This window comes from Mirounga angustirostris, unplaced genomic scaffold, assembly GCF_029215605.1.
Source record: "Mirounga angustirostris isolate CCGP_5_RB_7025 unplaced genomic scaffold, mMirAng1.0.hap1 SCAF_1, whole genome shotgun sequence".
Taxonomy (NCBI): Eukaryota; Metazoa; Chordata; class Mammalia; order Carnivora; family Phocidae; genus Mirounga; species Mirounga angustirostris.
In genome coordinates, this window is record NW_026991709.1 from 203,412,048 (window position 1) to 203,440,030 (window position 27,983).

General features: G+C 53.8%; 2 protein-coding genes across 4 annotated transcripts; both read right to left on the reverse strand.

Annotated features, from left to right (window-relative positions):
- Positions 1-664: 664 nt before the first annotated feature.
- On the reverse strand, positions 665-23,208 carry NIBAN3 (niban apoptosis regulator 3). Of its 3 annotated transcripts, none has more exons than XM_064598020.1 (15): positions 17,160-17,217; positions 15,411-15,541; positions 12,287-12,412; positions 11,604-11,718; positions 10,407-10,574; positions 9,667-9,782; positions 9,490-9,594; positions 9,121-9,283; positions 8,307-8,497; positions 7,235-7,393; positions 6,136-6,252; positions 5,948-6,055; positions 5,018-5,129; positions 3,768-3,851; positions 665-2,187 (listed from the first exon to the last, which is right to left on the reverse strand). In XM_064598020.1, the coding sequence occupies exons 1-15, from the start codon at positions 17,212-17,214 to the stop codon at positions 2,081-2,083; spliced, it is 1,857 nt and encodes a 618-aa protein (XP_064454090.1). In that variant the 5' UTR covers positions 17,215-17,217; the 3' UTR covers positions 665-2,080. The 3 variants fall into 3 exon arrangements, with proteins under 3 accessions (XP_064454090.1, XP_064454084.1, XP_064454087.1); XM_064598014.1 differs by lacking the exon at positions 17,160-17,217 and adding an exon at positions 20,116-20,199 and having other exon boundaries at positions 667-2,187; XM_064598017.1 differs by lacking the exons at positions 15,411-15,541; positions 17,160-17,217 and adding an exon at positions 23,076-23,208 and having other exon boundaries at positions 667-2,187.
- Positions 20,584-27,983, reverse strand: PGLS (6-phosphogluconolactonase). The gene is made up of 5 exons (XM_045862740.3): positions 27,462-27,983; positions 24,047-24,154; positions 23,504-23,605; positions 23,076-23,216; positions 20,584-20,946 (listed from the first exon to the last, which is right to left on the reverse strand). The coding sequence occupies exons 1-5, from the start codon at positions 27,747-27,749 to the stop codon at positions 20,809-20,811; spliced, it is 777 nt and encodes a 258-aa protein (XP_045718696.1). The 5' UTR covers positions 27,750-27,983; the 3' UTR covers positions 20,584-20,808.

Below are 27,983 nucleotides of genomic sequence, written 5' to 3' on the forward strand. Positions count from 1 at the left end.
ACAGAGCGCTCCTAGCTTTCCCAGTGCACGTGACTCAGTGCCGTAGAGGTGTCAGAGCTCAGAACACCCCGTGCCTCCTGACGCCTGCCCCAGCCTGGACCTTCGCCTGATACGCCATACCACTTCCATTTGTATAGGACCCAGTCTGTGCCACCAGGCGGACCTGGCTAGTTAGGACCTGGTTTCACAGGGATGTACTCAAGGGCTGGTGGGTATTAAGCGCGGGGTCCCTGGCGTCCCCAGACCTGGCTTCAAATTCAGCCCCCACCGTGGGCTCCCAGTGTGAGCCTCAGTTTGTCCATCTGTAAAATAGGGTCTTACCGACCCCGCAGGGTTGGCGTCAGATGGAGCCACGTGATACTTGCAAGTGCTGAGCACGCCCTCCGGAGGCAGGGTGGGAGTTTCCATAGAAATGCTACCAGGGGATTGTTTCCCCACACTCTAATGTACTTTCTATTGATTGTTTTTGTGTCATTCTTAAAAATTAAGTTTTAAGAAGGATGCTCAGGTATACATTTGTTCATATGGTGGTCGGGAGGAAAAGATTCAGTATTGTTAAGTAAAATGCAGGGCCCAGGTCATGTGGCCTTGTGCTCAAGGGACAGTAGGGCCTGAACTTAAGGAAGTAGGACAGGGCGGTGGGCTTGATCCAAAAGCCCCAAATCTCCCAGCTTGGCTAGCAGAGTCACCTGATACTTGCCCTTCCTCCTCCGCATGTCCTTCTACTTGTCCATCCCCTTCTTCCAATTTCATTTCTCTCCTTTGCTTCTGTTCTCCACATTTTTTCCACAACAATCCTTTGCTCAAGTTCAGTTTTTAGCTTAATATTTTGGAAACACAGCCTAAAATGCACTGGTTATACAATTGACTAAGGGGGTGAGGGATGGGAGTGGAGGAAAGGGATCTGGCCACACTTGGTCACTGCTGAATCCGAGAGGGGGCACACAGGGGTGTACTTTTGGGGTATGTTTTGAAACTTTCTGTAACAAAATGGCAAAAACCATTTTACACTCTATGGACCTGACAAGGAAAGATCATTCATATTAAGTTAGAAAAACAGTGACAAGACACATCTCATACCCTGATAAACTGAGAAAAGACTGGAAGATTTTAGAACCATAAGCAAATAGTGATTTCCTCAGAGGGCAGGATGACAAGTTTTTGTTGCTCTAATTTTACAGAGCTAACATCACGTTCTGGGTTAAAAATTAAAAAAAACAAACAAACAAAAACAGCTGTACAAGGGCTGTAAAAGCACAAATGTATGTCAGAAGTTTGAATTGGAGGGTAAAATCAGGAAAAGTGAAGAAAATCTTCCTTTTTGGGGAGGCTGAAAACTCCAGGGCGGAATGGGAGGAAACTATCTCCATGGAGCTGAACCCCTCTGAAAGCTGAACCAAGAAGGACCCTGGGGAAATCCCTCAGAATCTGCTCCGGAAGCAGCTGGAAGGCTTGTGATAGGGAGAAGCTGCCAACCCCCAGTAAACAGATGACTCTTCTGGCAAGCAGAGGGAAGTCAGCAAATGCTTCACTCTCAGCTGGGAAACTTGATACCAAGTTAAGATTTGGAGCAAATAAACAAACCCAAAAGGTCCACAGCAGGCTGAGAATAAAAGTACCTGTAACCTGTATAACAAAGCATTAATATCTTTAATATACAAAGAATTATTAGAGATCAATAAGAAAAAGATAAACTCTCCTGAAAAGTAGGCAAAAGCCATGAACATGCAATTGACTTAAAAAACAACAACAACAAAAAGCACGAACATAAAAATGGCCAATAAACATATTTTTAGGTTCAGTGTAATCATTAATGAAATTCAAACTAAACAATGAAATGTGTGTGTGTCTCAAATTGACATTTTTTCTTTTGTGAAAATTTCTAGTGTTTGGAAAGGATATGGAGAATATGCACAAATGCTGCTAATGGGAGTGTAAAAAAAAAGCCCAGCTTTTCTGGAGAGGAATGAGGTGGAGGTATGAGGGTTATAAAAGCCTTGAAATGGTGCATATGCTTGACTCCGAAATTCCACTAGTAGACATTTATCCAATGGGAACGAGGACTGAGGTGTCCAAAGACTCAGCTGCAGAATGTTCTAGGAGGAGGCAGCGGGCAGAGTGACTGGACCTCGGTACCAGAGCCTGGCTGCTCAGGGCAAGTTCCTCTCTGAGCCTCAGCTTCCTCATCTGTAAAATAGAAAGTATCATCAGGATGCCAAAACACATCAAATGCCTGGCACAGAGTAAATGCTCAGTAAATGGAAGCCTAACAAAAGAAACTGAGCAGAAAATGACAAGCGCCCAGAAGATACGTGGGCCAAGGAGAGGAACAAAGTTTCACAGAAAAGAAGCTAAAAACAGTTCTTAAACACACAAAAAGATGCTTAATCTCATCTCCAACAAGACATGCTCATAAAAATGATGCCAAGATGCCATTATTCACTCAGAAGATCTGAGAAATCCTGAGTCAGCTGGTAGCCTGTGCAGTCTGTGGGGAAATGGGCCACCTGCACACAGGTAAGGGTCACCAGGTGGGACCAGACTGCTGGTCACCAGGGCCACCTGCACACAGGTAAGGGTCACCAGGTGGGACCAGACTCCCACCAGGTGGGAGAGTGCTCTGGAGACTGCTGTTGAAACACTAAACACAAATGCTCAAAACCCTGAGATTTCATACTGGGGGATTTACCCACAGAGACCTGCACTTGCCTGGAAAGTATGTACAAGGTCATTCCCTGTAACATTAACAGTTAGTTGGAAGACTAGAAGCAAAATGGCCATCATCGGTTAGATTCTGGTCAAATAGATTAAGGGGCCCATTTGCAATCCCTCATCCTCACTTGCGAATCCCCAAATATTCTGACACCTAGAAGTCTTTCTAAGACAGTTTAATCTCCATTTATCCCAGCACTTATGTATATTCATCAGTTTATCTACAGTGATCAACTACGGGATGCTACCCCAGATCAGCAATGTATTAGTGTATTAGTTAGCTATTGCTGTGTAACAAATGATCCCAAAAGTTAGTAGCTAAAAACAACACATATTATCTCAGAGTTTCTGTGGCTGAAAAGTGTGGGAGCTGCTTAGTTGGCTCTCACAATAGCAATACACAAGGGGATTGAGCTGTGAGCTGTTCCAGAATCCCTGCACCTGCCCTGGATTCTGAACATCCAGGTTATAGCCGTCCTGCCCACCGGTCTGCTTCTAGTTGGACCAGTTGTTTTCTGCCCCATTTCAGGGAAGTCCCCATGACACATTTCCATCTCACGGCTGGAGTTGAGGATCCCTGCCCCACCAGCAGTGTCAGCCTCAGCCCTACATGCATTTACTGCTCCAACAAAGAGCTCGCTGTAGGATCCTGCAGTAGGCCAGGCTGCCCTGGCCCTGAGCCTGGCTCCCTATACCCATCTCCCAGAGCAGCCCTTGTTGTGGTGGACCCAAGGCTCCCATCACCACAATCTCCCCTCGCAGTGTTGGGAACTGGTAGCTGCTGGGAGGGACTCCATGGAGTCCTAGTCCCGGCAAGACGAAATGGGACACAAATTCCTATGCATGCCAGAGAGTACCTCTGTGGCTCAGACAAACATTGGCTCCCCATTGCCCTTTTACCATGAGCTTGGCCAACCTGGCTGGGTCAGGGGATAAGATATATATGCTGTTCCATCCAGGAATCCACACTTACAACTATCCCTTACACCCCATGCCAGGCCCCACTACCCCCCAACAATTCACTGGCATGGCCCAAGGGCTTTTGAGGTCCTCACCTACTCCTGTCTGGTCCCATGGGGCCTCCGAGCAGCCATCCAGAGTGCAAGACACGTCACTGGCACCAAGGGCCTTTTTCAATTCTAAAGCGAGAGATAAAACCTTGGACCCACCTGGGGATTCCATGCATTCTCTCTGAGAGGCCACAAGAGGGCAAAGGATGGGAGGATATGTCTCAACCAGGAACCCATATTCAAATAAGCCTCTCTCCATACCTGTGCCCATGGTAGACATTGCTAGCTGATCCCCACACTTTCATTGAGCCCCCTACCAGCCCCACCTGCCAACATAGCACTCCAAGCAGACATTACAAGTCAATTAAGGACATGTAAAACCTCTAGGAACAGAAACTCTCTGAAGTTAGCTGTTTCTGGATTTTTTTTTTTTTCCAATTAGAGAATAGCTTTTTCTCCATTAAAATATCCCTTTTCTAAAGGAATTTAGTTCTTTTTGTTTGGATGCCCAAAGACCAAGGACATCCTCACCCTCATTTCCTGGCTCCCAGAATCCTACTGTCTTTGGATTCTCCCAAGAAAGAGGAGAGCTGCCTGAGTCCATCCTTCACCTCCAGGACTGTGCCCTCAGCCTCCTCCCTGGCTTCCAGGATGGTCACTGTTGCCCTCTGCTCACACACTCTCCATGGCTCCCCCTTGCCTGCTCAATAAAGCCTAACCTCCTCTGCCTGTTATTTCAGGCCCTGCACACCTGCCCCGGCAGCCCCCAGCCTCCTCTCCTTCCATTCTCCTTCATGTCCTCTGCATCAGCCACGTGGATGCCATGACATGCCCTCAGTCTCACATCGCTCATCCCAGCACACATCTCTGCAGTCTCAGGCATTAGGTCATGAACAAACTGATGAAGAAAGAAGGAGAAGAGATGGTTCTGGAGCTGCTCCCCAGCCCAGAAGATCCAAGAACTCTGGGGGTTTCAATGTCAGCCCAGAAAGAACAGGGAGTGGTTACTGAATGAATAAATATAAATGTCTACCCCCAGTTTCTGAATTTTGCCTCCTTCCCTTCATCCTGAGAACTCCTACACACCCCTCACAGCCTTGCTCCAATGCCCCCTCCTTTAGGGAACTTCCATCACTGCCCCTCGAAGACTCACTCACCCTAGTCCCCATCTGTCCCAGTCCTACCCTGGGGCTAGTGTTAACAGAAAGTAAGAGGTGATGGGGAACGTGGTAGAGCATGGTACACACAGCCAGGGGTCACCAGGCTTCCTTGAGCCATAGAGGAATGGGGCTCACCTCTGTCAATCCTTTGCAGCAGGACCCCCTGGACAATGTCTTTAGAGATGCCCTCGATGGTCAGAGCCGGGCTACCCACGGCAAGGATGTCTCCTTCGAACTCAAGCAGCTCCTGGAACAGAGGTGGCTGAGGGGCTGGGCTGGAGGGGAGGGTTGTAACTTTGACCCTGATTAACGGCGGGGGGACCTTGGGACTAAATTTCCTCATCTCTACAATGGACTCCTTGATCCATATTCCCTCAGGTTGTTGTGGGGATCAGTGAAACACAGCACATCACATCTCAATGGGAATAGTGCGGCTATCTCTGCTAGCCCTCCCACCCAACTGCCTCAGCGAGAGGATCTTGTCAGCAACTGAGGCAGACCCCTGCCTGGCACCCCTGTGTGACCAGGTCCTTGTGACCTTCTCTCTTGCTCCCTTCCTACACCCTCACTCACCGAGCTCCAGCCATGCGCGCCTCCTCACTATTCCTCCCACACACCAGGCACCGTCCGACCTCAGGGTCTTTGCACGTGCTGTGGCCTTCTGCCCAGACCACGCTTCCCCAGGACACGGTTCATGCCCTCAGTTCACTGCTTCTCAGGTGTCATTCTCACCGAGAGCCTCCCTGACCACCTGGCAAACCCCCCAACACACACACATTCCCTCTTTGCCTCCTCCCTTCCCTGAAGCCCATGTCACCCACTGATATACGATGCCTGGGCCCCCACCGCAGCTCTCAAATGACAGATGCTGAGCACTCTCATGGGAGAAGCAGAGGGCATCGTGGGAGCCCAGAAGAGCCATCCACCCCAACCACAAGTCTTAGGGAACAAGAGTCTCTTATGGTCACAGTGACTCCGAGGGAGAGAGCACGCTGCCCACTTTATAGAAAGAGACAGACACTTGGTTGTCCTCTAGGATGTGCACGCGCGTGCCCTCTTACTCACCACTTTGCAGCTCCCCTCCAGCTGGTGCAACACAAAGGGCAAGAAGATGCAGAGTAGCCACCCGCGGATGAACTTGCTCTGCGCCGAGCTGCTGTCCGACTGGAACTTCTGCCGGACACACACAGCGGCCGGTCCAGTGGCCATCGGAGCAGGCAGGCCCACTCCCATGCCCTCCCGGCGGACCTCACCTTCAGCACACGTCCCCGGACTTTCTCCAGCTGCTGGGCAGCCTGGGTGCAGTCCAGGGCTGTGGTCAGACCCTGGTCCGCCAGCTGTAGGAAGGTGGTCACGGCGTCGGCCATAAGCTGCAGGAAGAGCATCTGATAAGCCCCCTGGGAATCCATGCTGCGGCCTTCTGGGCCCTGCGACTACCTGGCTACCCTTCTCAGCATCCAGACTGACCCAACCAGCCACTTTTCCCCAACCTCCTTTTTGTCTCAAGAAACAGCATCTCCCTCCACTCAGGACTTGGGAGTCAGGCAATCAGTGGGAACCTGGGTGCTCAATCTGGGGAGCAGAGAGCTGGTCGGAGTTCAGCCTCCTTGTCTGAGTGCTCTTGTGCAGTGTACAAATTGAACAACTGTACTAGGCAGCACTTGGTCTTCTCAATCCCTGTCTCCTTCACTCACCATGTCAATTAGCAGGTCCCATTCCCTTGGCCTTCAAACACACCCCACTTCTCTCCATCAACAGCACCCATTCTGGTTCAGGCCTCCTTCTTGCCTCTTCTACTCCTGCCCCCAACAGTCCCCCTTCCGCAGGTAGGGCTTCCTAAATCTTGAATCTGATCACACCCCTCACCTGCTCACACACCTGCTGGCGCTCCCCATTGCCCTCAGGACAGAGCCTGGCCCCTTAGCCCCATATTCAAGTCCCTGACCTATCTGCCCATCCACCTTGCTGGCACATCTCCCACCTTTCTGCCCTCGATTGAAACCTACAACCCAATATCTCTAAATGGCTTCATTTCCTCCACATGCAGGCAAACTCCCTCACCTCCAGGTGCTGATCCACAATTTTCCCTCTACCCAGGACATACCCCACCCCCATTCTTCCCCTTGCTGTCTCAGTTCAGAAGTCCTCTCCTCCTGGAGGTCCTCCTAACTGGACATGAATCGAGCACCTCCTCAGGGCTCCCATAGCACCTCGTGTGTCTGCACCACAGCCCTGTCCACCGCATGTGAGCCCAGTGAGGGAGGCTAGTTCTGTTGGTCATCACGGTCTCCCTAGCACCTGTTCAGTGGACTCTGCTGCCCCTGCCTCCTTCAGCCTCCTTTTCCCCCTCACCTGCTGTGCGAGATCCTGGGCCCCAAACACCAGGCTCTGTGTTCCGAAGAAGCCAAATGGCACCACCAGCTGCCCTAGGTGCCCCTGGCTTCGCTCAGCCTCATGGTAGCAGGTCTGCATCAGCTCTGGGTCCCATGGCATCTCCCCAAATGAGTAAACCTGGGCTCCAGTGGCAGGCAGGTGAGAAAAGCACCATCAGTTGATGGAAAAGCAGGGCCAAGGACCTCACAGCCAATTCATAGTAGGAGAAATGCAAATGGAAATACATCCCACCTCAGTCATTACCCCAAAAATGCATAATAAAAGTAACAGGTATGGTGTGATAGACATAAAATGGTAAAACCTGAAAAAAATGGATAACATGCAGTGCTGGCATGACTGAGAGGAAATAGGCACACTCAGCCCTTGTCACATCTACACCCACCACCTGATGCCCTCTCTGTGCTGGGGGGCTCTGCAGCTGCAGAAATGAAGTAATCCAATATGGTCTTTGGCCTCAAGGAGCTCACAGAAAAGTTGGGGGAGATAAACTATAGACAAACAACTACAGGGGCATGTAAACCCATCTGTGAGGAAGGAAACACAAGTAGCTGTGGATACAGAGAGGGAGCAGGGAAAGTTCCTGGAGGAGATGATTATGAAACGGAAGCTTAATAAGTTGAAGTTTTCCTGGCTCTTAGTAGGTCTTCATTTAATATCAGAAGAACTGAGGTGACCTGTGTGGAGCAGAATTCGCTGGCTTAGGGGATGGGGTGGGCTCCAACAACAAGGGAATGGGAAGAGGAGGAATTTGAGGGTAGGTGACTCCAGACTCATGTTGCTAAAATGCTATTCTTGTCATTTTACTCCTCCCCCCAACCATGTTTTAAACTGTGCCCCCAGTGACCATAGCGTGGTGAGCTACAATAAGTAAAAAGCAGCCTAGAACAAAGTTCAAGAAAGGTTTTCAAAAGAGGGTTTCAAACAGAAAGATGAAACAGTTCATGCAACTCTTCTGTAAATTTAACACACTGCCGGTCCATCGGATGAACACCCCCCCCACACACACACACACGCACACACTGGAGCTCACCTCCTTGCGCAGCTGCGTGCCAGAGGAGTTCCCACGCAGATGGCGAGACAGGCGGTCCATGCCCTGAGCTAGGAGGGTCTGCACTGCCGAGAGCACGGCTTCCATGGTGCTCAGCAGCTTTTGCGTGACCAGGGACAGCTGTGTGTCCACCTTCCCGCGCAGGCACGACTCCAGGGGGCGCTGGACCTCGACTGGGAGTGGAAGACACTAGCCTGGGTCTCCTCCACAGGGGCTCCGCAAAGGGGGTGGAGGCGGCTCTGGGCTCAGCACGAGGAGGACAGGAGCTCAGACTCTGAGGACCCTCTTCTATCATTTCACACCAGAGAAAACTGAGGCTTTGAGAACGGCAGCAATCAGCTCCAAGTCCCACGCCCCAGAGAGAGAGTCCGGATTCCAACCCGGTTCTCTTGGTTACAGAGCGGAGTGGGAGCCTCCGCCATCTGACCGGGATATCCCGGGTCAGGTCTGTCACTGCCTGTGCCTCCACCAGTCTCCCGACTGGGTGTCCCTCTCTCCATTCCTAACCCAACGCCCTTCCACGCCCGGACCTCCCTCTTGACCCCGCCCTTGTCTCGCATCCTGGAGCCTCGGCCACGACCAGACTCTCACTGAGACCCCTCCCTTGTGCCCGCCCGCCCTTTCTTCCCCTTCCTTCCCCCCCCCCAACCCCGCCCCGGCCCCTGCCCCTGCTCTGCCCAGCTGGGTCTCGGGTCGGGATTCTCGGCCCCACCCCTTACACCCACCCGGTTCGCCGGCCACCTCTCAGGCTCTCGTCCCCGCCCCCGCCCGCCCAGGCCCCGCCCCCTGGGCTCACGCCGCAGCCTCCCCGCCAAGCGCTCCTGCTGCCGCAGTATCTGGTCCACGTCGGGCCGGAGGGTTTTCTCCAGGACCGCGAGCAGCTCGTCCTTTTCCGGCTGGAAGGCGCGGAGCCCGGCGGAGGCCCGGGCCAGGACGGCGGCGTGCACTGCATCTAGGAGCTGCCCGGCCCGGCCGAGGGGACCCCACACGGGCCAGAGGCGCGGGAGGGAGCCGAGATGGGGCGGGGGTGCGAGAACAGAGAGACGGAGACGCAGAGAGATGCAGAGAGAGTTTAGGGGACAGGGGCGAGGAGGGAGGAGATGGGCCCCCGGGTCCGGTCCCCCCTCCCCGTGTCCCGGCCCCACCCCCGCGACCCCGCGCCTACCTCGGTCCAGGCCCAGGCACGGTTGCGCCCGGGCCCCCGCAGGCCGGGCAGGGTCTGGGCTCGCAGCGCGGGCAGCAGCTCCCGCATCAGCACCCCGGTCAGCACCTGCGGGAGAGGGGACCGTGAGCGCTGCGGCGGGCCTAGAGGGTCCCGGGGACGGCCTTGCTTGGCACTGACCTCGGCGTCCGAGCCCAGGGTCACATCGTCGTCGCCAAAGTGGCCTTGGTGCCGCCGATAGAGTCTTACGGCGTCCAGGAAGGCACGGGCAGCGGGGGCCTGACTTCGCTGCAGGACTGAGGGGGCAGCTCCTCAGTGCCAGCCCACTCCTCCCCTGCTCTCACCTCCGCCTGGCTCCCTATCGCCCCGGGAAGGAAGCCCTCGACCTCCTCACCAGGTCCCAGAACGCCCAAGGCTCCCCCATCTCCTGACCCTTGCACAAGCAGTGCCCTCTGCAGGGAACACGGTGCCCCAGGACCATCACCCGCCCATAAGGCACCTTTATAATACGATTTAGGAAAAAGCATCCGCTGTGGACAGTCACAGCCCGGGCTGCCCCTCCACATAGGTACATCTGTGCACTCAACAACCTGCTCAACATATGTGTCGGTCCCGTTCCCCTTCTTCACCTAGCTGGCCCCTTATCCTTGTCAGACATCAGGCTTGACTTCCCTTCCTCCCCTCCTCCGAGTAGCCCTCCCTGATCTCCCAGGCTAAGCTGCCACAAGGCTGTGTCCCCAGCGCAGCCCTGCAGCCCAGGTCACTTGTAACTGCCAGTTGTTGCTTCTGTCTCCCCCCACAATCCATTTCGTGAAGAAACTAGACACTTGGAGACGATGACCCCATGGCCAGCAGGGGCAGCTAGCTACCTTACCTCAGACTCCAAGACCCACAGCTGCCTGGCCTTTCCCAGGACCCACCTGTGCCACGAAGCCGGATGCCACCCTGTAGGGCTAGCCTCCAGGCTCGCTGCGCTTCTCCCGTGGCTGCAGAGAAACAGAGGTGCCGGCGGAAGGGGTGCTGCAGGAATAGGGGGAAGTTCACCGGCATTTCCAGGAGGGGGTCAGACTCTTCCTGCGTATGCTCTCCTGCAAGCGGGCAGAGGAGATTGTGTCTTCATTCACGCACTCACTCTACAATCATTCGTTCACTTAGAAGAAAACACCCATGACACGCTTAGAGGAGCCCCCAGCGTGGGCAGTTGCTCAGTAAGGATGAACCACGCTTTCATAATTGCACTCTCCTGATTCTAGCTCAGTCCCCGAGGGAGGTAGGCCCATGGCAGACAGACATCAGCAATCCATCCCAGCATTGTTTCCCAGCCTCAGGATCCTCCTTAACCCGGAGGCCTGGGCAGCCACCACCAATCCAGCTGAGTGGGCACGTGATCTGAGCCCTGCTTGCCCTGGGGGCTCAGCAAGGTCCAGATTCAAACCCCGCCAAATCATTTGCTAGCTCTATGTGTAGGGCGCAGTTTTTCTATCTGAACCTCGGGTTTCCTGCCTATAAAATGGGCTTAAAAGTGATACCAATGAGATATTATTGGGAGGACTGTTGGGGGGATTGTTGGGGGGGGACATAATGAGTGAATTTCTTTTTGGTTAATTAATTTGGGGTGTCCTAAATCCTCAGTGTTTGGTTCTGATTTCCAGAGTGATAGATGGGACCACAGGAAGATGCAGGAATCCGGAAGGCAGAAATCGCTGGTCACCCCAGCCCTTCAACCGCAGCCCACCCACCAGTGCCCATCTCCCCATGTGCTCACCGAACCCAGGTTTTATTGTTTTACCCTTGCTACTTCAATTCTGGTCCAATGTTCTAAGTCTCCTTCTGTCTCTGATGAGAGTGGATATTTCTCTTGCTAGAGCTGGGGTGCTCACCCAAAGGCAATACTGCCCCCAGCGGATACCTGATGATGTCTGGAGATATTTTTGATTGTCACACCTCTCATGGGGGGGGAGCGGGGTGCTACTGCCATCAAGTGGGTGGAGGCCAGGGATGTTGTTCAACATCCTGCAATGCACAGGGTGTCCCCCTCCCTGCAAAGAATGATTTGGCCCCAACTGTCAACAATTCTAAACTAAAGAAACCTGCTCTTGAGGTCCCAGGAAACTTACCTGAGGAGACTGGGCAGAGAGTATCCAATAGGCGGAGATATTCACGCTGGGAAGTCAGGACAGTATACCCTGTCAAGGCCATGGAACCCAAGGGATGGCCCCCATTTTCATATTCCTATGAAAGGCATCCAGAGAACCAGCTTGGGACAGGTCTAAACGGTGCCTTCCATGTCCCAACTGTGGGATCAGGGGAAGGCTTAGGGCTAGCTAGGGAAGTCCTCCACCCACTCTCCTTCACTCCCTGTAGTCAAGCACCCAGCACCCACTGTGTGCTAGGCTAGTCCCAAATATTGTCTGAGGATTATTTCACTAAATCCTCACAGCCCCGTGTGGCCTGGACCACCATCATCCCATTTCACAGAGGTGGAAACTGAGTCCCAGGGGCACAAATGACCTGCCCAAATTCCCAGCCAGATGTGATACGCAGAGGCCTCTCACAGTTTCAACCTCAGCTCTGCTGATGACCATGTGTAAATCCCTACTCCTGGCCTGGACCTCAGTTTACCTACCCAGCCCAGCAAGAGATGGTCACCCATCCCAGGCCAATCTCATAGGGACCCTCAATTCATACCAGGTAACTGAAGAAAGGAAAGAGGACCACGTTGGGAGCTGGACCCCAAACCCATGCTGAGGGAAATGGGATGGTGAGGCCAGAATGGAAGAGACAAGAGACACTTGCTTACCTCCCTGTGGCTGAACCACTCCAGGCGGCCATCCCCACGCAGGACACAGAAGATTGGCTGCCACCGAGGTGGGTGGCCCCCAAACTGGGTCAGAGGCCCTCGGTGCTCACGGACTCGGGGAAGCTTCTGCAGGAGGAGGGGCCGGTGGATGTCAGGGGCACAAACCAGTGTCCCCATGTCCAGACCACCTTTAGAAAGCACCCTCCATCCATCCCAGCCTCCACCAAGTACAGGGAGGTCAGGTGCTGTTGCTATGTCACCTCTGTTCTTTCTCACATGCTGAGAGCATGCACTTGTTTGTGACACTTCCACATACAAACTGATTTAATCCCCCCACAGCCCCCACTTGGAAGCGGACTGTTCCCCACTTGAGCCTCAGAGGAGACCCCAGCCCTGACCAACATCTTTTTTTTTTTTAAAGATTTTATTTATTTATTTGAGAGAGAGAGAATGAGAGACAGAGAGCACGAGAGGGAAGAGGGCAGAGGGAGAAGCAGACCCCCCGCTGAGCAGGGAGCCCGATGTGGGACTCGATCCCGGGACTCCAGGATCATGACCTAAGCCGAAGGCAGTCGCTTAACCAACTGAGCCACCCAGGCGCCCCCTGACCAACATCTTGATTGCAGCCTGTGAGAGACCCCAAAAGAAAGAACTCGGGAGGCTGTGTCTACATTCCTGACCCACAGCAACTGTAAGGTAATACACGTGGGTTGTCTCCAGCCACAGACGGTGTGATGTGTTGTTACGCGGTGTTAGCTAACTGATACAAGAGGGATTTGTGGGTGTGGAGCAGGTGTAGTTCGCCTTCATTCGAAACAGCCAGTACTCTGTCCACAGACCCCTCCCTTGGGCAGGGTGGGACATCACTTTATTATCTTTGTTACTCTTCCCACTACCTGGCCACCTGAATTGTGTGCATTTTGTTTCATCACTGGGTCCCAGAGCAAGGCCCAGTGCACAGATGGTGCTCGATAAATATTCGATGAAAAAATTAACTGTATTTGTGATGTTTTCATTCTTCGATGGGGCAGTAGAAACTCCGGTGTTTGTTGAATGATTCTCCAAACTTTCTCTGAGGCCTGAGATTTTTCATAATAATATTGTTAGAACATTGTTATAGAGGGGCGCCTGGGTGGCTCAGTCGGTTAAGCGTCTGTCTTCGGCTCAGGTCATGATCCCAGGGTCCTGGGATTGAGCCCGTGTCTGGCTCCCTGCTCAGTTCTCTTGCTCTCTCTCTCTTCCCACCTCTCTCGCTATCTCTGTCTCTGTCTCTCTCTCAAATAAACAGATAAAAAATTTTAAAAACTTAAAAAATAAAATAAAATCCTTAAAAAAACCATTGTTATAGGGGCGCCTGGGTGGCTCAGTCATTAAGCGTCTGCCTTCGGCTCAGGTCATGGTCCCAAGGGTCCTGGGATCGAGCCCCACATTGGGCTCCCTGCTCCGGTGGGAAGCCTGCTTCTCCCTCTCCCACTCCCCCTGCTTGTGTTCCCTCTCTTGCTGTGTCTCTCTCTGTCAAATAAATAAATAAAATCTTGAAAAATTTAAAAAAACATTGTTATAGAAATGATATATAAAATAAGTATATGATAAAATGTTCAAACTGAAGCAAGGGGAAATCCCCCACCCTGCTTGAACCCCGATGTCAACTGTGCCCGGGGCCCAGGTGGCCAGAACCTACAGGTGGCAAAAGGTGCAGGTGGGACGACACCTGGGGTCCTGTGATGCCCCAAGCATGACAGGGAGAGCCCCAGGTGAAAGAAGGCTCTGTGGGGGCGCCTGGGTGGCTCAGTTGGTTAAGCGACTGCCTTCGACTCGGGTCATGATCCCGGAGTCCTGGGATCGAGTCCCGCATCGGGCTCCCAGCTCAGCAGGGAGCCTGCTTCTCCCTCTGACCCTATCCCCTCTCATGCTGTTTCTCTCTCTCTCTCTCAAATAAATAAATAAAATCTTTAAAAAAAAAAAAAAAGAAGAAGAAGGCTCTGTGTCCACAGGGTGGGGGAAGCCTCCAGCCCAGGTCAGGCACAACTGGGAAAAGAAGCATCTGAGAAAGATGGGAAGACTGAGAGCCCTTGACTGGGGCAGGGACCCAGGGTCCAGTAACCAGTGTGGACTCCAGGTTCAAATCATGCCTTGCCTCTTCCTGGCAGGGTGACCTCAGGCAGGTCACCTTACCTCTCTGTGCCTCAGTTTCCTCACTGGTCGAAGACTCATTTCGCAGGCTGGTGAGGACTGGGGGAGTCGTACGGGGCACGTGGAGCCATTTGTTGGCTCAGGAGACATCTGGAGCTGAGCCAGGCAGCTCCACACTCTTAAGTTCCATCGATAAACTCTTCTTGAGCACCTACTCTGTGCAGGCACCAGGTGAGCACAAGGGATATGGGGGAGGGGGAGGGGGACAGACCTGGCCCCTGCCCTCACAGGGCAGACAAGTGAGGGAGGCAGATGTGTGACCCAAGGCTTCCCGGAAAAGCAGTGGGATGGGGATCCCAGAGGGAGCACCCAAACCAGGAAGGGGCTGTGGTGATCAAGGAAGGCTTCTTGGAAGAAGCGTGGCTGGAGCATGAGGAAGAACAGGAAGAGAGCACCAGGCAGAGGGCCCCACATGTGCAAAGGTTTGAGGGTCCAATGGGCATGCTTTTGCATGGGCTGTCCCCTCTGCCTAGAATTCCCTTCCCACTCTGGATTCCAGATCTGGTTCCTTCTCATTCGTTACATCTCAGCTCAGAGGGGCCCTCCCTGAACCCCAACCCCCTGCCCCTCAACACTGCCTTTCATCTTGTCTTCATAGCATCTATCAGAAGTCATCCTGCATCATGACCTGTTAACTTGCTTGCTCATTTCTCCCCCCAACAGACTGTGAGCCTGGAGGGGGGTGCAGAGCAGGATCTTCGACCACCACTGCTGTGCCCCCCCGCCCCCCTCCCCCCCCCGCCGCCGGTGTCTAGCCTAGGGCATGGTCTGCAGTAGGTGCCCAGGGAATGTTTGTTCAAAGAATGAATTTTTAAACAGTCTCCTCAGGTCTTGGCGCCCCCTAGGGTCAAGGTGGAAGGAGGCCCCCAACTGAACCAAAGTCGCCCCCCCAGCTTCCCTCACTCAGCCCCCCTCCCTTTGCGGCACCCACTTTACTGCGCATCAGCTGGCATCCGGCTGGCTCCCGGGACTCCAGCTCGCGGGAGATCTGTCGCAGGACAGAGGCTCCCAGCTGCCCGCGGTAGCAGGGCAGGAAGTTCCTCAGCAGGGTGTCCACCTGGCCTGCAGGGGCAAGGGGACAGTAAGGTGGTGGAATCAGGCCCCGGAGACCTGCCTGGGGAGGGCAGAACAGGCAGAGAGACCCCCATGTGAGCTCCCGCCATCGCCCCAAAGGTGCCCAACAAGACGTGCTCTAAATTCCCCTCACCGTCCAGACTGTTTCTATCCACGTGGGGGCAGGGGGCGGGGGAATTAAGTGACTCAGGCTTAATTTGTAACTGATGCACAATAAACTTTAATTGCGTAAAGCATACAATCTGATGAAATCTGACACCTTTACACACCCAAGAAACTATCACCACGATCAAGATAATGAACTGATCCATCCCACCCAAGTTTCCTCTGGCCCCTTCCCTGGGGAGAGTTTCAAAATCTTTTAAAAGCCTCACCCTAGCACCAGAGAACTTTCTGCATCCTGATAGGAAGTGATCACACAAGGGTTAAAGTCCTTCAAGCTGTTCCCCTAAGATGTGTGCACTTGGCTGTATCTAAGACATAAATCCATCCTGCTGCCTGGAATGTGGACCCAATGGCTGGAGCTTCAGCAGTCATTATGCGCCACGAGGTGGCCTTAGGCACAGAAGCCACACATGGTAGAACCATGATGTGGAAGGAGTTCAGGTGTCTAACTTTTACCAGGTTTCCTGCCACTGTACCTCTCTATAGGCAAGAGAAATAAATATCTTGTTTAAGCACCTATAGGGAAAAAAAACAACAACATGGCATAGAGTAATTTACTGAATCTTCACAATGGTTCCATGAGGTAGGCATTGTTGCTATTCCTGTTTTACAGATAAGAGAATGAGACCTAGAGAGACGAAGTCATTCACCCAAGGTCACACAGAGATTGAAGGCAGGGCTATGGTGCGAACTTGGATGGTCTGGGTGTGAGTGTTTGCAAGACACGCCACATGCCTGTGGACATGCTGTTCCCCCTATCTAGGATGCTTTTCCCACATCTCCCACCCACCAACTCCATCACAACCCTCCAGCCCTGGCTTGACCATTATCTCCTCAGTGGGCAATTACCCACCCCTTCTTCTTCCCCCGACTTGAGGAACCTACGGGTTTTCCCCCGTGCTTAGTCAACTGCCATTCTTGTAATGATAACTTGATCTTCTTTCCTGCTCTAGATCATGAACCCAGGAAGGGTGGAACCATTCTCAAACCCCATTGTGTCCCCAGTAACCAGCACATAGTAGGTGCTCAACCATGTAAAGCCACCAGCCCCCTTTTAGTCTCGAATCAGAAACTGAGCCTGTTTCCCCCTGCTGGTCCCTTCCCACCTAGGAAAATCACCCCAGGAGATCTGGCTGAGCCACCTCTCACCTGGTCCCTCGCCCTCATCCTGAACCCATACCCTGAATAGGGTTACCAGATTTACCAATTAAAAATACAGGACACCAATTAACTGTGAATTCCAGATAAATTAGGTGTCATTTTTTAACATAAGTATGCTCCCATGCAAAATTTGGGACATACTTATACAAAACAAGAATATTCATCACTTATCTGGAATTCACATTAGTAGGGCATCCTATTACTGTCAGACACAGTGTCTGACAACCTTAGCCCTGAACCCCCCCCTGCCCCACTCCCACCCCACCCCATGCCAGCTCACCCCTCAGGTGCTGCTGCTGCCGCTTGTCCAGGGGGCTCGAGGGCCGCCCACCCATCCTGCTGCCGTCTCTAGGGGCTCCCTCAAGAGCAAAGCAGACACTCCCTCCCCTCCCACAGCCCCCACGTTTCTGGGTTCAGGGGCACCCTGGAAGCCAGGCAACTGGTGAGGAGCTTGGATGCCGCTGAGACCAGCTGCCTGGGAAGCCAGAGCATGGCCCCTGTGTGAATGTGTGTGTCGGGGGTGGGAGGGAATGCCCGCCCCACTCCTACCCTGCCCTGCCCCACCCTGCACCTGCGTCCTCCTGGTTCCCCTGGGGCCAAGGCCTTCAGAACTGCTGGTTTCTGCAGGGGCTGCCCGGGCAGACCCAGGGGTGGGTTAGGGGTATGGAAGACTAGAATCCTAGCTTTGGAGGAGGGATATGCAGGGCCAACACCAGGCAGGACTGGCAGCAGTTGGTATGTGGGGCAGAGAAGGGGGATGGTCAGGAATGGGGCGTCTAAATCCTGGTTCCCACTTCCACTGTGCCTACCCCCTGATGGGTGATGCTGGGTTCTGAGAGGATCCAGCACTGACCCAGCAGCCTCCAGCAACCTCAGACTGGGGAGGCAGAGCTGGACAGACACCCCCAGTTCCTGGGGTCAGTGCTGGGGCAGGGGGAGAAGGTGGGGGGCTGTTGGTGTGCCATGGACTGGTGCGATGCGTCCCTTGTGTTCCTGTTTTGTCAGCCTGTTCTCAATCAATGCATATAGCTCCGGACTGGATCAGGCTAGTTGGATCTCCCTACCCCTTCACCTGTTTTTCCAGTGGCTGGGAGAGAGCAGCCCTCAGTTGGGTGAAGGAAGGAAGGGAGGGAAGGAGCAGAATCTGTGTTCCAGGCTGAAAATATGATCAAATGGGAGTCTCACAGGCTTTCAGATGAGGGGAGTGTTGTGTTCCAGTGGCCGGAATGTGGATGTGATGGCTGGAGCATGTGCAGTCCACCTTGGACCATGAGGTAAAACCACAAAGTGACAATGGCACAACTATGATGTAGGAACTGGGGGTCCGTCATCCCCAGAACTCTTGGAAATCTGAAACTCTACACCCATTAAACAGCTCCCCATTCTCATGACATTGCTCCACCAACCCTGGGTGTCCTCCCTCCAGAAAAAGAGCTAACCCTCCATTTTGTTTAAGTCACCAGGAACATCTGACTGTAATCCTCACCCATGCCCCAGGATTCATTTCTCCTCTCAACAAACATCACTCCTTGCCAGCCTGAGTGTCATCCTTGAACTATGTGCCAGGGATGCAGAAGTGGGCAAAACTGACCGTGGTCCAGCTCCCATGGACCATCAGTTGGCACACCAACAAAACTGTCAGATAATGATAGAGTTAAGAAAGAAAAATAGAACAGGAAGAGGTAGAAAGTACCAGGGGTGGAGTGGGATTGGGGAGGTGATGTTGCACCGCGACCCAAAGCAAGTGAGGGCGACGCTGTGCAAAAAGCTGGAGAAAAAAAGAATACTGGGTCGTGGGCACAGCACACACAAAGGCCCTGAGGTGGGAATGTGTTTGACAGGTTCCAGTACAGCGCAAGGTAGGGAGGTTAGTGAGGGGCAGACACAAGCAGGTCTGGAGCAGGGAGATCTGCGGCTACAGGGAGAGGGTTGGAGAGGTAACACGTCCCAGAGGCCCCCCACATGGGGTCCCCATGTCTGTCTCATCACTTCCCTCTGCTTCTTGGCACCCCCCTCCTGAAACACTGGGGTCATGGCCACCTGCTGTTGCCTAAGCCTGTGGCTGGGGTGCTTTCTCTGCTTTTCTTCATGTTTCCACCCTGGCCCTGTCCCACTTCCTCACTCTCACATCTGAGCGACAGACCCAGACAAGATGTTGAAGGAAACTTCACTTTCTGTGGTTTTGGCTTCGGGGTTTCAACCCCCACAGCCTGATCAGGTGCCTCTGCAGGATGCCCCCAGCCTCCAAACTTGGCAAAGCTCAAGCATGGCTGAGGGACCCCATGCACCCACCAGCCTCCCCCACAAGGCTGATGGGTGGGCCATGCACAGTCACACCCCAGGAAAACGCTACAGCGCCGGCACATCACTGACTGGGGCTTCTCGGCATATTCAAGGCTCTGAGAAGGCCTGCAGCAGAGCGGGACACAGAGGCTGTCACTGGCCCTGTGTGTGCAGGGAGAGCTCAGTTACATGTGTAGTGGGCTGAATGGTGTTCCCCAAAAGGATATGTCCACGGGCTACTATCAAGAGAACCAAAACACGTGTTGGTGAGGATGGGAAGAAACTGGAACCCTTGTGCCCTGCTGCGATGGTGCAGCCGCTGTGGAAAACAGTATGAGGGTTCCTCAAAACGTAAACGTAGAATCACCATATGCATCAGCCATTCCACTTCTAGGAATATCCCCGAAAGAACCGAAAGCAGGGTCTCGAGATATCTGCCCGTCTGTTCCCAGCAGCTCTATCACAATAAGCGAAGTGTGGGAGGCACCCAAGTGTCTGCTGACGGATGGAGGGAAAAACAGGGGCATGTGCATACACTGGAATATTCTTCAGCCCTCAAGAGGAAGGAGATTCTGACCCAGATTCCAACACGGATGAACCTGGAGGATGTTACGCTGAGTGAAAGACGCCGGCCGCGGACGGACAGACATTGTATGATGCCACGTATAGGAGGTGCCACGTATAGGAGTAGTCAGATGCAGAGAGATAGTGGAATTGTGGGTGCCGGGGGCTGGGGAAAGGGAGAATGGGGAGCTGTTCAATGGGTGTAGAGTTTCAGGTTTCCAAGAGTTCTGGGGATGGACGGCAGTGACGGCTGCACAACAGGGAGAACGTACTTAACACCGCTAAACTGGACACTTAGAAGTGGTTCAGATGGTAAATTCTGTTACGTTTTCTCACGAACACACACACACGGAGGATATGTCCCCTGGAACCTCCGATTGTGACCTTACTTGCAGTTGTAATTCTTAAGGATCTTGAGAAGAGTTCATCCCGGATTTAGGGCTGTCCGATGTCCACTGGTAGGTGTCCTTACTAAAACGGGAGAGGACACACACAGAGAGACACAGGGGAGAGGGACACGTGACAAGAGTGGCAGCGACTGGAGCGACGTGTCTACAAGCCAAGGACGGCCGAGGGGAGCTGGCAGCCACCAAACACCCGAAGAGAGGCACGGGACGGATTCTCCCTCAGAGCCTCCAGGAGGACCCAACCCTGTGGACACCTTGATTTCAGACTTCTGACCTCCCGAACTGGGCGACCATAAATTTTGTGGCCCTTTGCTCCGGCAGCCCCGGGAAACTCATCCAGGGCGCCGCATCCCTGCCCTCCCCCTCGCTGGGCCAAGGGCTTCCGGTCACACGCTCAGCCTGGGCATCCCTGCTTCTGCCGCCCACCAAGGACCACGAGACAGTGGAGACTTCAAGCAAATGTTCCCTTTAATATCTGGTCACGCAGAGCCATGGCCGGTGGGCTGAGCACCCCGGGGGCACGGGGCTGGCGGCCGGACCCTGCAGCCTTCCCGTGGCACCACACAGCTTTTTGAAAATGAAGCCTGGAGCGGTGGTGGCAGCGGGCCCCAGCCCAGGAAGGTCCCGGCCCATGAGGGTCATTTGCGGTCCCCGCCGCGGTGTCCCTAGGGCCAGCTACAACGTGGAATGCTTCTCAAAGGGCACAGTCAGGAGTCCGGCCGCTGCCTCGTCCAGGAACCAGCAAAGTTTCCCAGTGTGGGGCTGGACCAGGGCGGCGGGGAGCGGGTTCTCCTCCTTGTCCTCTAAAATGCGCTGCGTAGAAGAAAGGGCAGGAGCGTGAGGCCCCACCAGCAGCCCCAGCACCCCTCAGAGCTCCCGGGTCCCCCCACGGACAAGACTGTCCTCCTCTCAAGACGTGATGTTGCCCTTCCAGCTGTCTTAGCTTCAAACAATCAGCAGGTCCCTTCCTTCTCTATCATCCGTGACCGCCGCCGAACAGGGGCGTCAGCACCCGCCCTGCACGGACCGGAGTCACTCCTGCGCTCTGCAGATCACACCTTGTCTTTGTCACAACCGCTCAGCCCTGCTGTTACACAGCAAAAGCAGCAGCGAATGCCACATCGACAAATGGGCACAGCCTGTTCCTGTGAAGCTGTATTTACGGACACTGCAATCCGAATTTTTGTAGAATTTTCACAGGTCAGAGAATATTCTGCTTTTGCTTTTTTTTTTTTTTTCCCCATCCGCTTTCAAATCCTTCTTAGCTGGTAGGATTTGGTCCCGCGGGCTGCGGCGTGCTGATCCTTTGATGTGACCTCACGATCGGCGGGAATCATAAATACCGCTATCTGATAGCTGGGCCTGCCCCATGCACTCTGTCATTTACAGCCCTGTGAGGTCACCTCTATTCCCACCCCCATTTTACAGTTGGAGAAGCTGAGGCTTGGGTGGCCTCACATGAGTGTACTCTGAGCTAAAACTGCCTGGACTGACCCTCAGGAGGTCCACAGGGAGGAGCCCTCCCAACCCACCTTGCAGATGGGAAAGTTGAGGCTTGCGGGGGGACTGAAGTGGCTGCCCAAGGCCATGCTGGGCATCACCGGCAGGCACGCTGGTCTGCTGGATTCTTTACAGTCTGTACCCTTAACCCCAACACCAAGCCACCCCGTGAGGACATCTGGACTCAACAGTTTGGGAGGACGAATTATTATTTGTTAATTTTCTAAAAATATTGCCAGTTTCTTCCATAGTTGGTCTTTTTCAACGATGGCAATTAAAATACCTTTTTTATTATTTAGTTTACTTTTATTTTTTTTATTTATTTTTATTTTTTTAAAGATTTTATTTATTTATTTGACAGAGAGAGACACAGCAAGAGAGGGAACACAAGTAGGGGGAGTGGGAGAGGGGGAAGCAGGCTTCCGCGGAGGAGGGAGCCCGATGCAGGGCTCGATCCCAGGACCCTGGGATCATGACCTGAGCCGAAGGCAGACGCTTAACGACTGAGCCACCCAGGCGCCCCGATTTAGTTTACTTTTAATATCTTATTTATTCTATAGTTTCCTAAAATACTATGTCTGTCTCTTTTTTTTCTTATTCCTCCTTTTTTACTTATTCCTACTATATAATTTTCCTCCCTGATTAATTTTGCCAGGGGTCTATCTTTGGGACCTATTACCATTAAGCTTTTAAGAATATTAACCAATTCAATTAATTTTTTTTTTAAGATTGTATTTTTTTTTTTATTTTAGAGAGAGAGAGAGCACGAGCTGGGGGGTGGGGGTGGGGGGAGAAGCAGAGGGAGAGGGAAAGAGAATCCAAAGCAGACTCTGCACTGAGCGCACAGACAGACATGGGGCTCAATCTCACAACCACGAGATCACCACCCCAGCCAAAACCAAGAGTCAGACACGTAACCCTGAGTCACCCAAGTGTCCCTTAACCAACTCATTAATTTCTGATTTTAATGTCATGTATTCCTTCCACTGACTTTTTCTAGATTTATGGTATTGTTCTTTTTCTTAAGTCTAAGGTGCTCAATTTATTTATTTTAACTATTTTTTTATTTAATAATTTTTTTAAAAGAATTAAGTAACCTCTACATCCAATGTGGGGCTTTGAACTTACACCTCTGAGATCAAGAGTCACATGCTCTACCAACTGAGCCAGCCAGGCGCCCCTATTTAATACTTTTTAAAACTGCCTTTTCAAAGCTATAAATTTACCCCTGAGTGCAGCTTTGGCCTCATCTCATCAATTTGATTTTGTTATTGTTTATTCCTAACTAGCCTGTAGTTATAGTTTCCATCTCCCCTTCAGCCCAAGAATTACTCAAGTACCTTGGGACCTGGTGCTTCCAGCACAGTAATATCTGGGGTCATATTCCATCCCTGGGCCCACATGCCTTTGATCTTCTTGGGAATAGGGCCCTCGGCCCTTACCTTCAGGACAGCTGCCTTGCCTTCTCCAGTTGCCACGAAGATGACGGTTCGGGCCGCATTCAGCACAGGAAGTGTGAGGGTCACGCGCTGTGGTGGTGGCTTTGGGGAGTCACTGATGGGGGCTACGATCTTCTCCCGCTCCTGGGGGAGGGAAGCCCAGGATGGAGACAGAAGGACAAGGTCCCTTCAGCTTCTCGAGCATTCACACACACCTGGCATGGTCCATCCATCATTCCATGCCCTCCTACCGGTCCTGTGGTACTTGATTTAAACCCTCATTTTAAGATAGGTGAACTAAGGCTCCAAAGGGTTAAGCCCAGCCAACTGGCAGAGGCTGACTCAAACCCCGCTGTGGGTACTCCTGGCCCCCCAAAAGTGGCCCTCACTCTGGAAGCCCCAGTCAGCAGAGGCCCGTGTGGTGCACTCACCTGCAGGAGGGGGTGGTCTGGGAAGAGCGAGCAGGTGTGGCCATCAGGACCCACCCCGAGAATTAGCAGGTCAAAAACTGGAATGGAGTCCCCTTGGAAGGCCTGGGTGGGGGAAAAGACAGTCCTGCAACGTTGTGGGGGGTACTCGAAAGGCACAAAGAGACAGTGGTCAGAGAAAGAATCCCAAGTGGTTGTAACACAGGGAGCAACGCTCAGCCTCACCTGCATGAAAGGGACTCTATGAGGTTCCACGTTTCACCCGTCTGACTGGCCAAGAGTCTGGGGACACAACGTCCCCAAGATGTGAGAACCAAGACCCACTCCCAGAGGGTCAGAAGCTGGGCCACCCTAAGGGACCCAAAGGCGGGGCTGTGGCCTCTCAGAAGGGGCATCCTCAATGGCATCTGTCCAGGGTGGGGCAGGATTTGCCAACCACCCGTGGGGGAAGTTTTTGCTGGTGACAATCATGCAGCGCCACCCGCAGGGCTGCTCCCTCACCGCCGTGTGGATGAGGCCTCCCTGGGGCCACCCTGGGGGACTTACCTGTCTCAGCTTCTTGGCATAGTCCTCGGCCGCCTCCTCCACAGGCAGCTGGGGGTTAATGGTGATCACCTGGCTGTCAGGAATGGGCAGCCTGGAGAGCAAGTGGGTCTGCAGCAGACGGAGGGACAAAGTCATGCGACAGCAATACACGGCTCCCAGAGGCACGAGGTTTGCATGGGTGACCGCCTGGATTCTCCAGGTGAGGACGCCTCCAGGACAGGACCGTCCTTACACCCACCTCCTCTGTGAGTCGGGATCCCAGTGGCATTCCACCGGGAGTCTTTCAAGTCCAGCCTGATTGGGGGCCTCCTGGCCCTAGCCGGCACCCGTGTGGCTATAACCATAGCCCTGTTTCAAAGCCCCCAGGGTCCCCTGCACCTCAGGATAAAACCCAGCCCCTCTCTGCCCTCCACGAGGCTCTGCTGACCTTGCTACCCCAACCCACACATAAGCCACTGCCCTTGCCTGGGAAACTCCTATGCATCCTTCAGAGCACCTCCTCTGAGCTTCCACACCCAAGCCTGCGCCTCCCCCATACGGCTGCGTGGAGGCACCACATGTGAAGGTGGTAAGCACTGACTTCTCTTCCGGCTGCCACTACGGGGTATCCCTGCCCAGCATATAGCACACACCCTGGCCTCGGAAAGGTGGATTTAATTTCTGTGGAAGCACCTGGAGTCAGGCCTCCTGCAAGGTGGAGGGCTCTAGCCCTTTCCCTCATCGCCCCAGATGAGCCTTTGATCTGCTCCAGGAGGGACACCGGTGACCCCGACCTTGGTGCCTCCCTTCACACAGGATCTTGGAATCCTGTGCCATGGAGGCAATGCCAAGCTGAGCCATGGAGGAAAAGGAGGAAGCCGCAAAAAATACCGTATTCTAAAGGGGCATGGGACAGGGACATGGAGTAAACACACCAGACCACATAGGGCTGCCTGCCCTGAACACTGGCCCGAGGAGTAAGAGCTCTGTATGGAGGGTAATGGGGAGTCAAGGAGGGTGTGTGAGCAAAGGAGGGACAGGGTCAGATCTGTTGTTGGAAAGACCTCCTGCTTTGTCCAAGGTCCCCATCGATACACACCCTCAGGGATTACATTGAGCAAAGCCAGTGGGGAATCTCAGTGCCCAGTTCTGTCACATGATCCTCTCCTTAGCTGCCCTTCCCCTAAAGGCTCAGAGCCATGACCTCCTCCTCCACCTGGCCTCCTGCCAGAGAGCCAGGGGCTGGAGTGTCAATCAGGCAGTTTCCTAGAAATGGAACTGCTGGTTGATTCTCTCTTAACATCCCTCGGGCATTGAGGAACCATTGCCAGGAAGGAGGTAGCCCCAGCTAATCCTCCCAGCCCAGACGAAGCCCTGGCCTGTGCAGCAGAAGATGCATAGAGCACACAGGGTGAGCAGGAGAACACTCCCGCTGAGAGCCCCAAGGTGCACCGGATCCGTCTTGAGGATAGAAGCAACCGTGTGTTCCTATACTGGGTTGACTTGTGGCCCCCCAAATTCATGTCCACCAAGAACCTCAGAATGAGACCTTATCTGGAAGGGTGTGTTTGCAGATATCATTAGTTGATTTCATAGTAGAGTAGTGTGGGCCCTGAATCCAATGACTGGTACCCTTATGAGGAGAGGACACAGAGAGAATCAGAGAAGGCCATGAAGAGGCAGATACAGAGATTGGAGGCCAAGGACCACCAGGAGGCCCCAGAGGCTGGAAGAGGCCAAGGATCCCCCCCTTGAGCCTACAGAGGGAGTGTGGCCTTGCCAACACCTGGATTTCAGGCTCTGGCCTCCAGAACTAAGAAAATAAGTTCTTGTTGTTTCAAGCCACCCAATTTGTGGTCCTTTGTTAGGGCAGCAGCAGGGGAGTCACTTGACTCCCCTCACAGGGGAACTGGCAGAAGCAGCAAATCTTTGCCCCACATCTATTCCCACGGCATCGAGTTTGCCTTTGCCATACCCGCTGCCCCGGCTCTGCCCCTGGCCAGGTCCTCACACTTGCAGGCCTCAGCTCAAACATCATCTCTCAAAGCACCCCTGCCCCTCACCATCCTGAAGGATCTTCCCAGGGCACTTTCTCTATCACACTATTATCTTTTGTCCATACTGCATTATGTGAATGCTCTGAGTGGATTTCCCTGATTTATTTCCCTGTGTGTTGGTGCCCGATGCCCCTATGAGCCCCATGAGGGAACTGCCCAGCACCCCCATGTCCCCAGCGCTGGATACAGGGACACACAACGAACATCCCCGCAACATTTTTTTTAACTTTTTTTTTTTTTTTACTGTTTTGTTAGAATTTTGTTACTTGAGTAAGTACAGTTTGCCTAAGTAAAAAAAGAGTTCTTCAAAAAAAAAAAAATTCTTCCAATTCATGCGAGGTAAAAAGAAAGAAATGCAAGCCCAGTTTTTAATGAAGCTATTGAGGAAGACACAAAGGGAGGCCCCTGCCCCTGAGATGTGCCCCAGGTGCTGTCTGGGGGGTCCGGTTCAAACCCTGGCTCCCCTGCTGGTCATCAGAGGAGACCTGGCACACAAGCTCTCCTCTTCTGGCCCCAGTTTCTCCATCTATGAAATGGAGGAAATAACGGCTCCGACCTCATAGGTTATTGTGAAATTACATGAGATGATGTGGATAAAATGCTTGGTAATCAGTAGACCTTCCTTCTTATGACAAAACAAACAACAACAAACCAGGAAATCTTCAGCTCAAGCTTCTATGCAAAGAGAAGGCAACACACCCAGAACCTGAGCAACCTGAAGCTTCTGGCTAAGCCCGCCCCTTCCACACCTCCCTGGGCGTGTCTTCCCCGTCCAAGGCAGGAGGAGTTGGCTCAGATGCAGCCGGAGGACCCCAGGGCAGACCACGCCTCCTCCAAGCCTCAGTTTCCCTGATTCTATAGGACCTGAGGCCACAAGCCAAAGATACCCAGCCTGGGAGGTGATCAGAGCCCAAAGCTGCGTGTAGATCATCACGAAGGCGTCCAGGTTGGAGACGAGAAAACTGAGACCCAGGCTCCACGCCAGATACCCCCTGCCTGGCCCTTCCCTAACTCTGCCTTGCAAGCCACCAGGCTGGGGCGCCTGAACTTCCCCAGGTCCCTGGAACGGGCCACTCTGTTTCACCTCCACGCCCTCGCCCAGGCTGTTCCCTCTACCTGGCCACCGGATAAAGCATAAAGAGACTTCAAGGCCCCTACCGGCCCACTCGGGTGGCAGTGGAGGTGGGAGTTCAGCGCACCCAGCAGACCGTTCCCAGGCAGTGGCAGAGGGCAGAGTGTGACCCTATGCGACCCCCGTGGCGGGGTTCAGGAGGTGGGCGCGGCCTTCTTGAAATGACCCCCGGCGGCCCCCGTAGTCGGGCGCAGGCGGTGGGCGCGGCCCTCTCGGCGTGACCCCCGGCGGCCCCCGTAGCTCTCACCCGGTAGAGACCGTACGTGCTCTCGGCGTGCTCGAAGGGCACGAGGCGCTCGTCGCAGAAGCCCACGGTCCAGCGCGCGAGGCTGGCGGGGCCGGCGGGGGCGGCGGCGGCGGGCAGCTCACGGGCCAGCATCGAGACGAGGCTGCCGCCCGACAGGCCGAGCGCGAAGCGGGCGCGAGCCCCCGCCAGGCAGCACGCCGCCCGCTGCGCCACCAGTTGCGCTAGCGACGCGCCCAGCTCCTGCGGGCTCGAGAAGACCGAGATGAGGCCCGGGGCCGGCGCGGCCATGGCGACGGCGGCGGCGGGGAGGCGGAAGCGCTCCGGGCAGCCACCAGTGCGCCTGCGCGAAGGCCGGCCCTGCCACACGGCTGTCAGTAGCTTCGGGCGGCCGCCTCTGGCACATGCGCAGTCCCACGAGTGAAGTCGCGGCAGGGCCGGGCCTTCGGGCCGAAGGGGCTCATTGATTCTTTGCACGCTGTCCTGGGCTTGAGCGGGCGGAACCCGTGCGATTGCTCTCAGCCT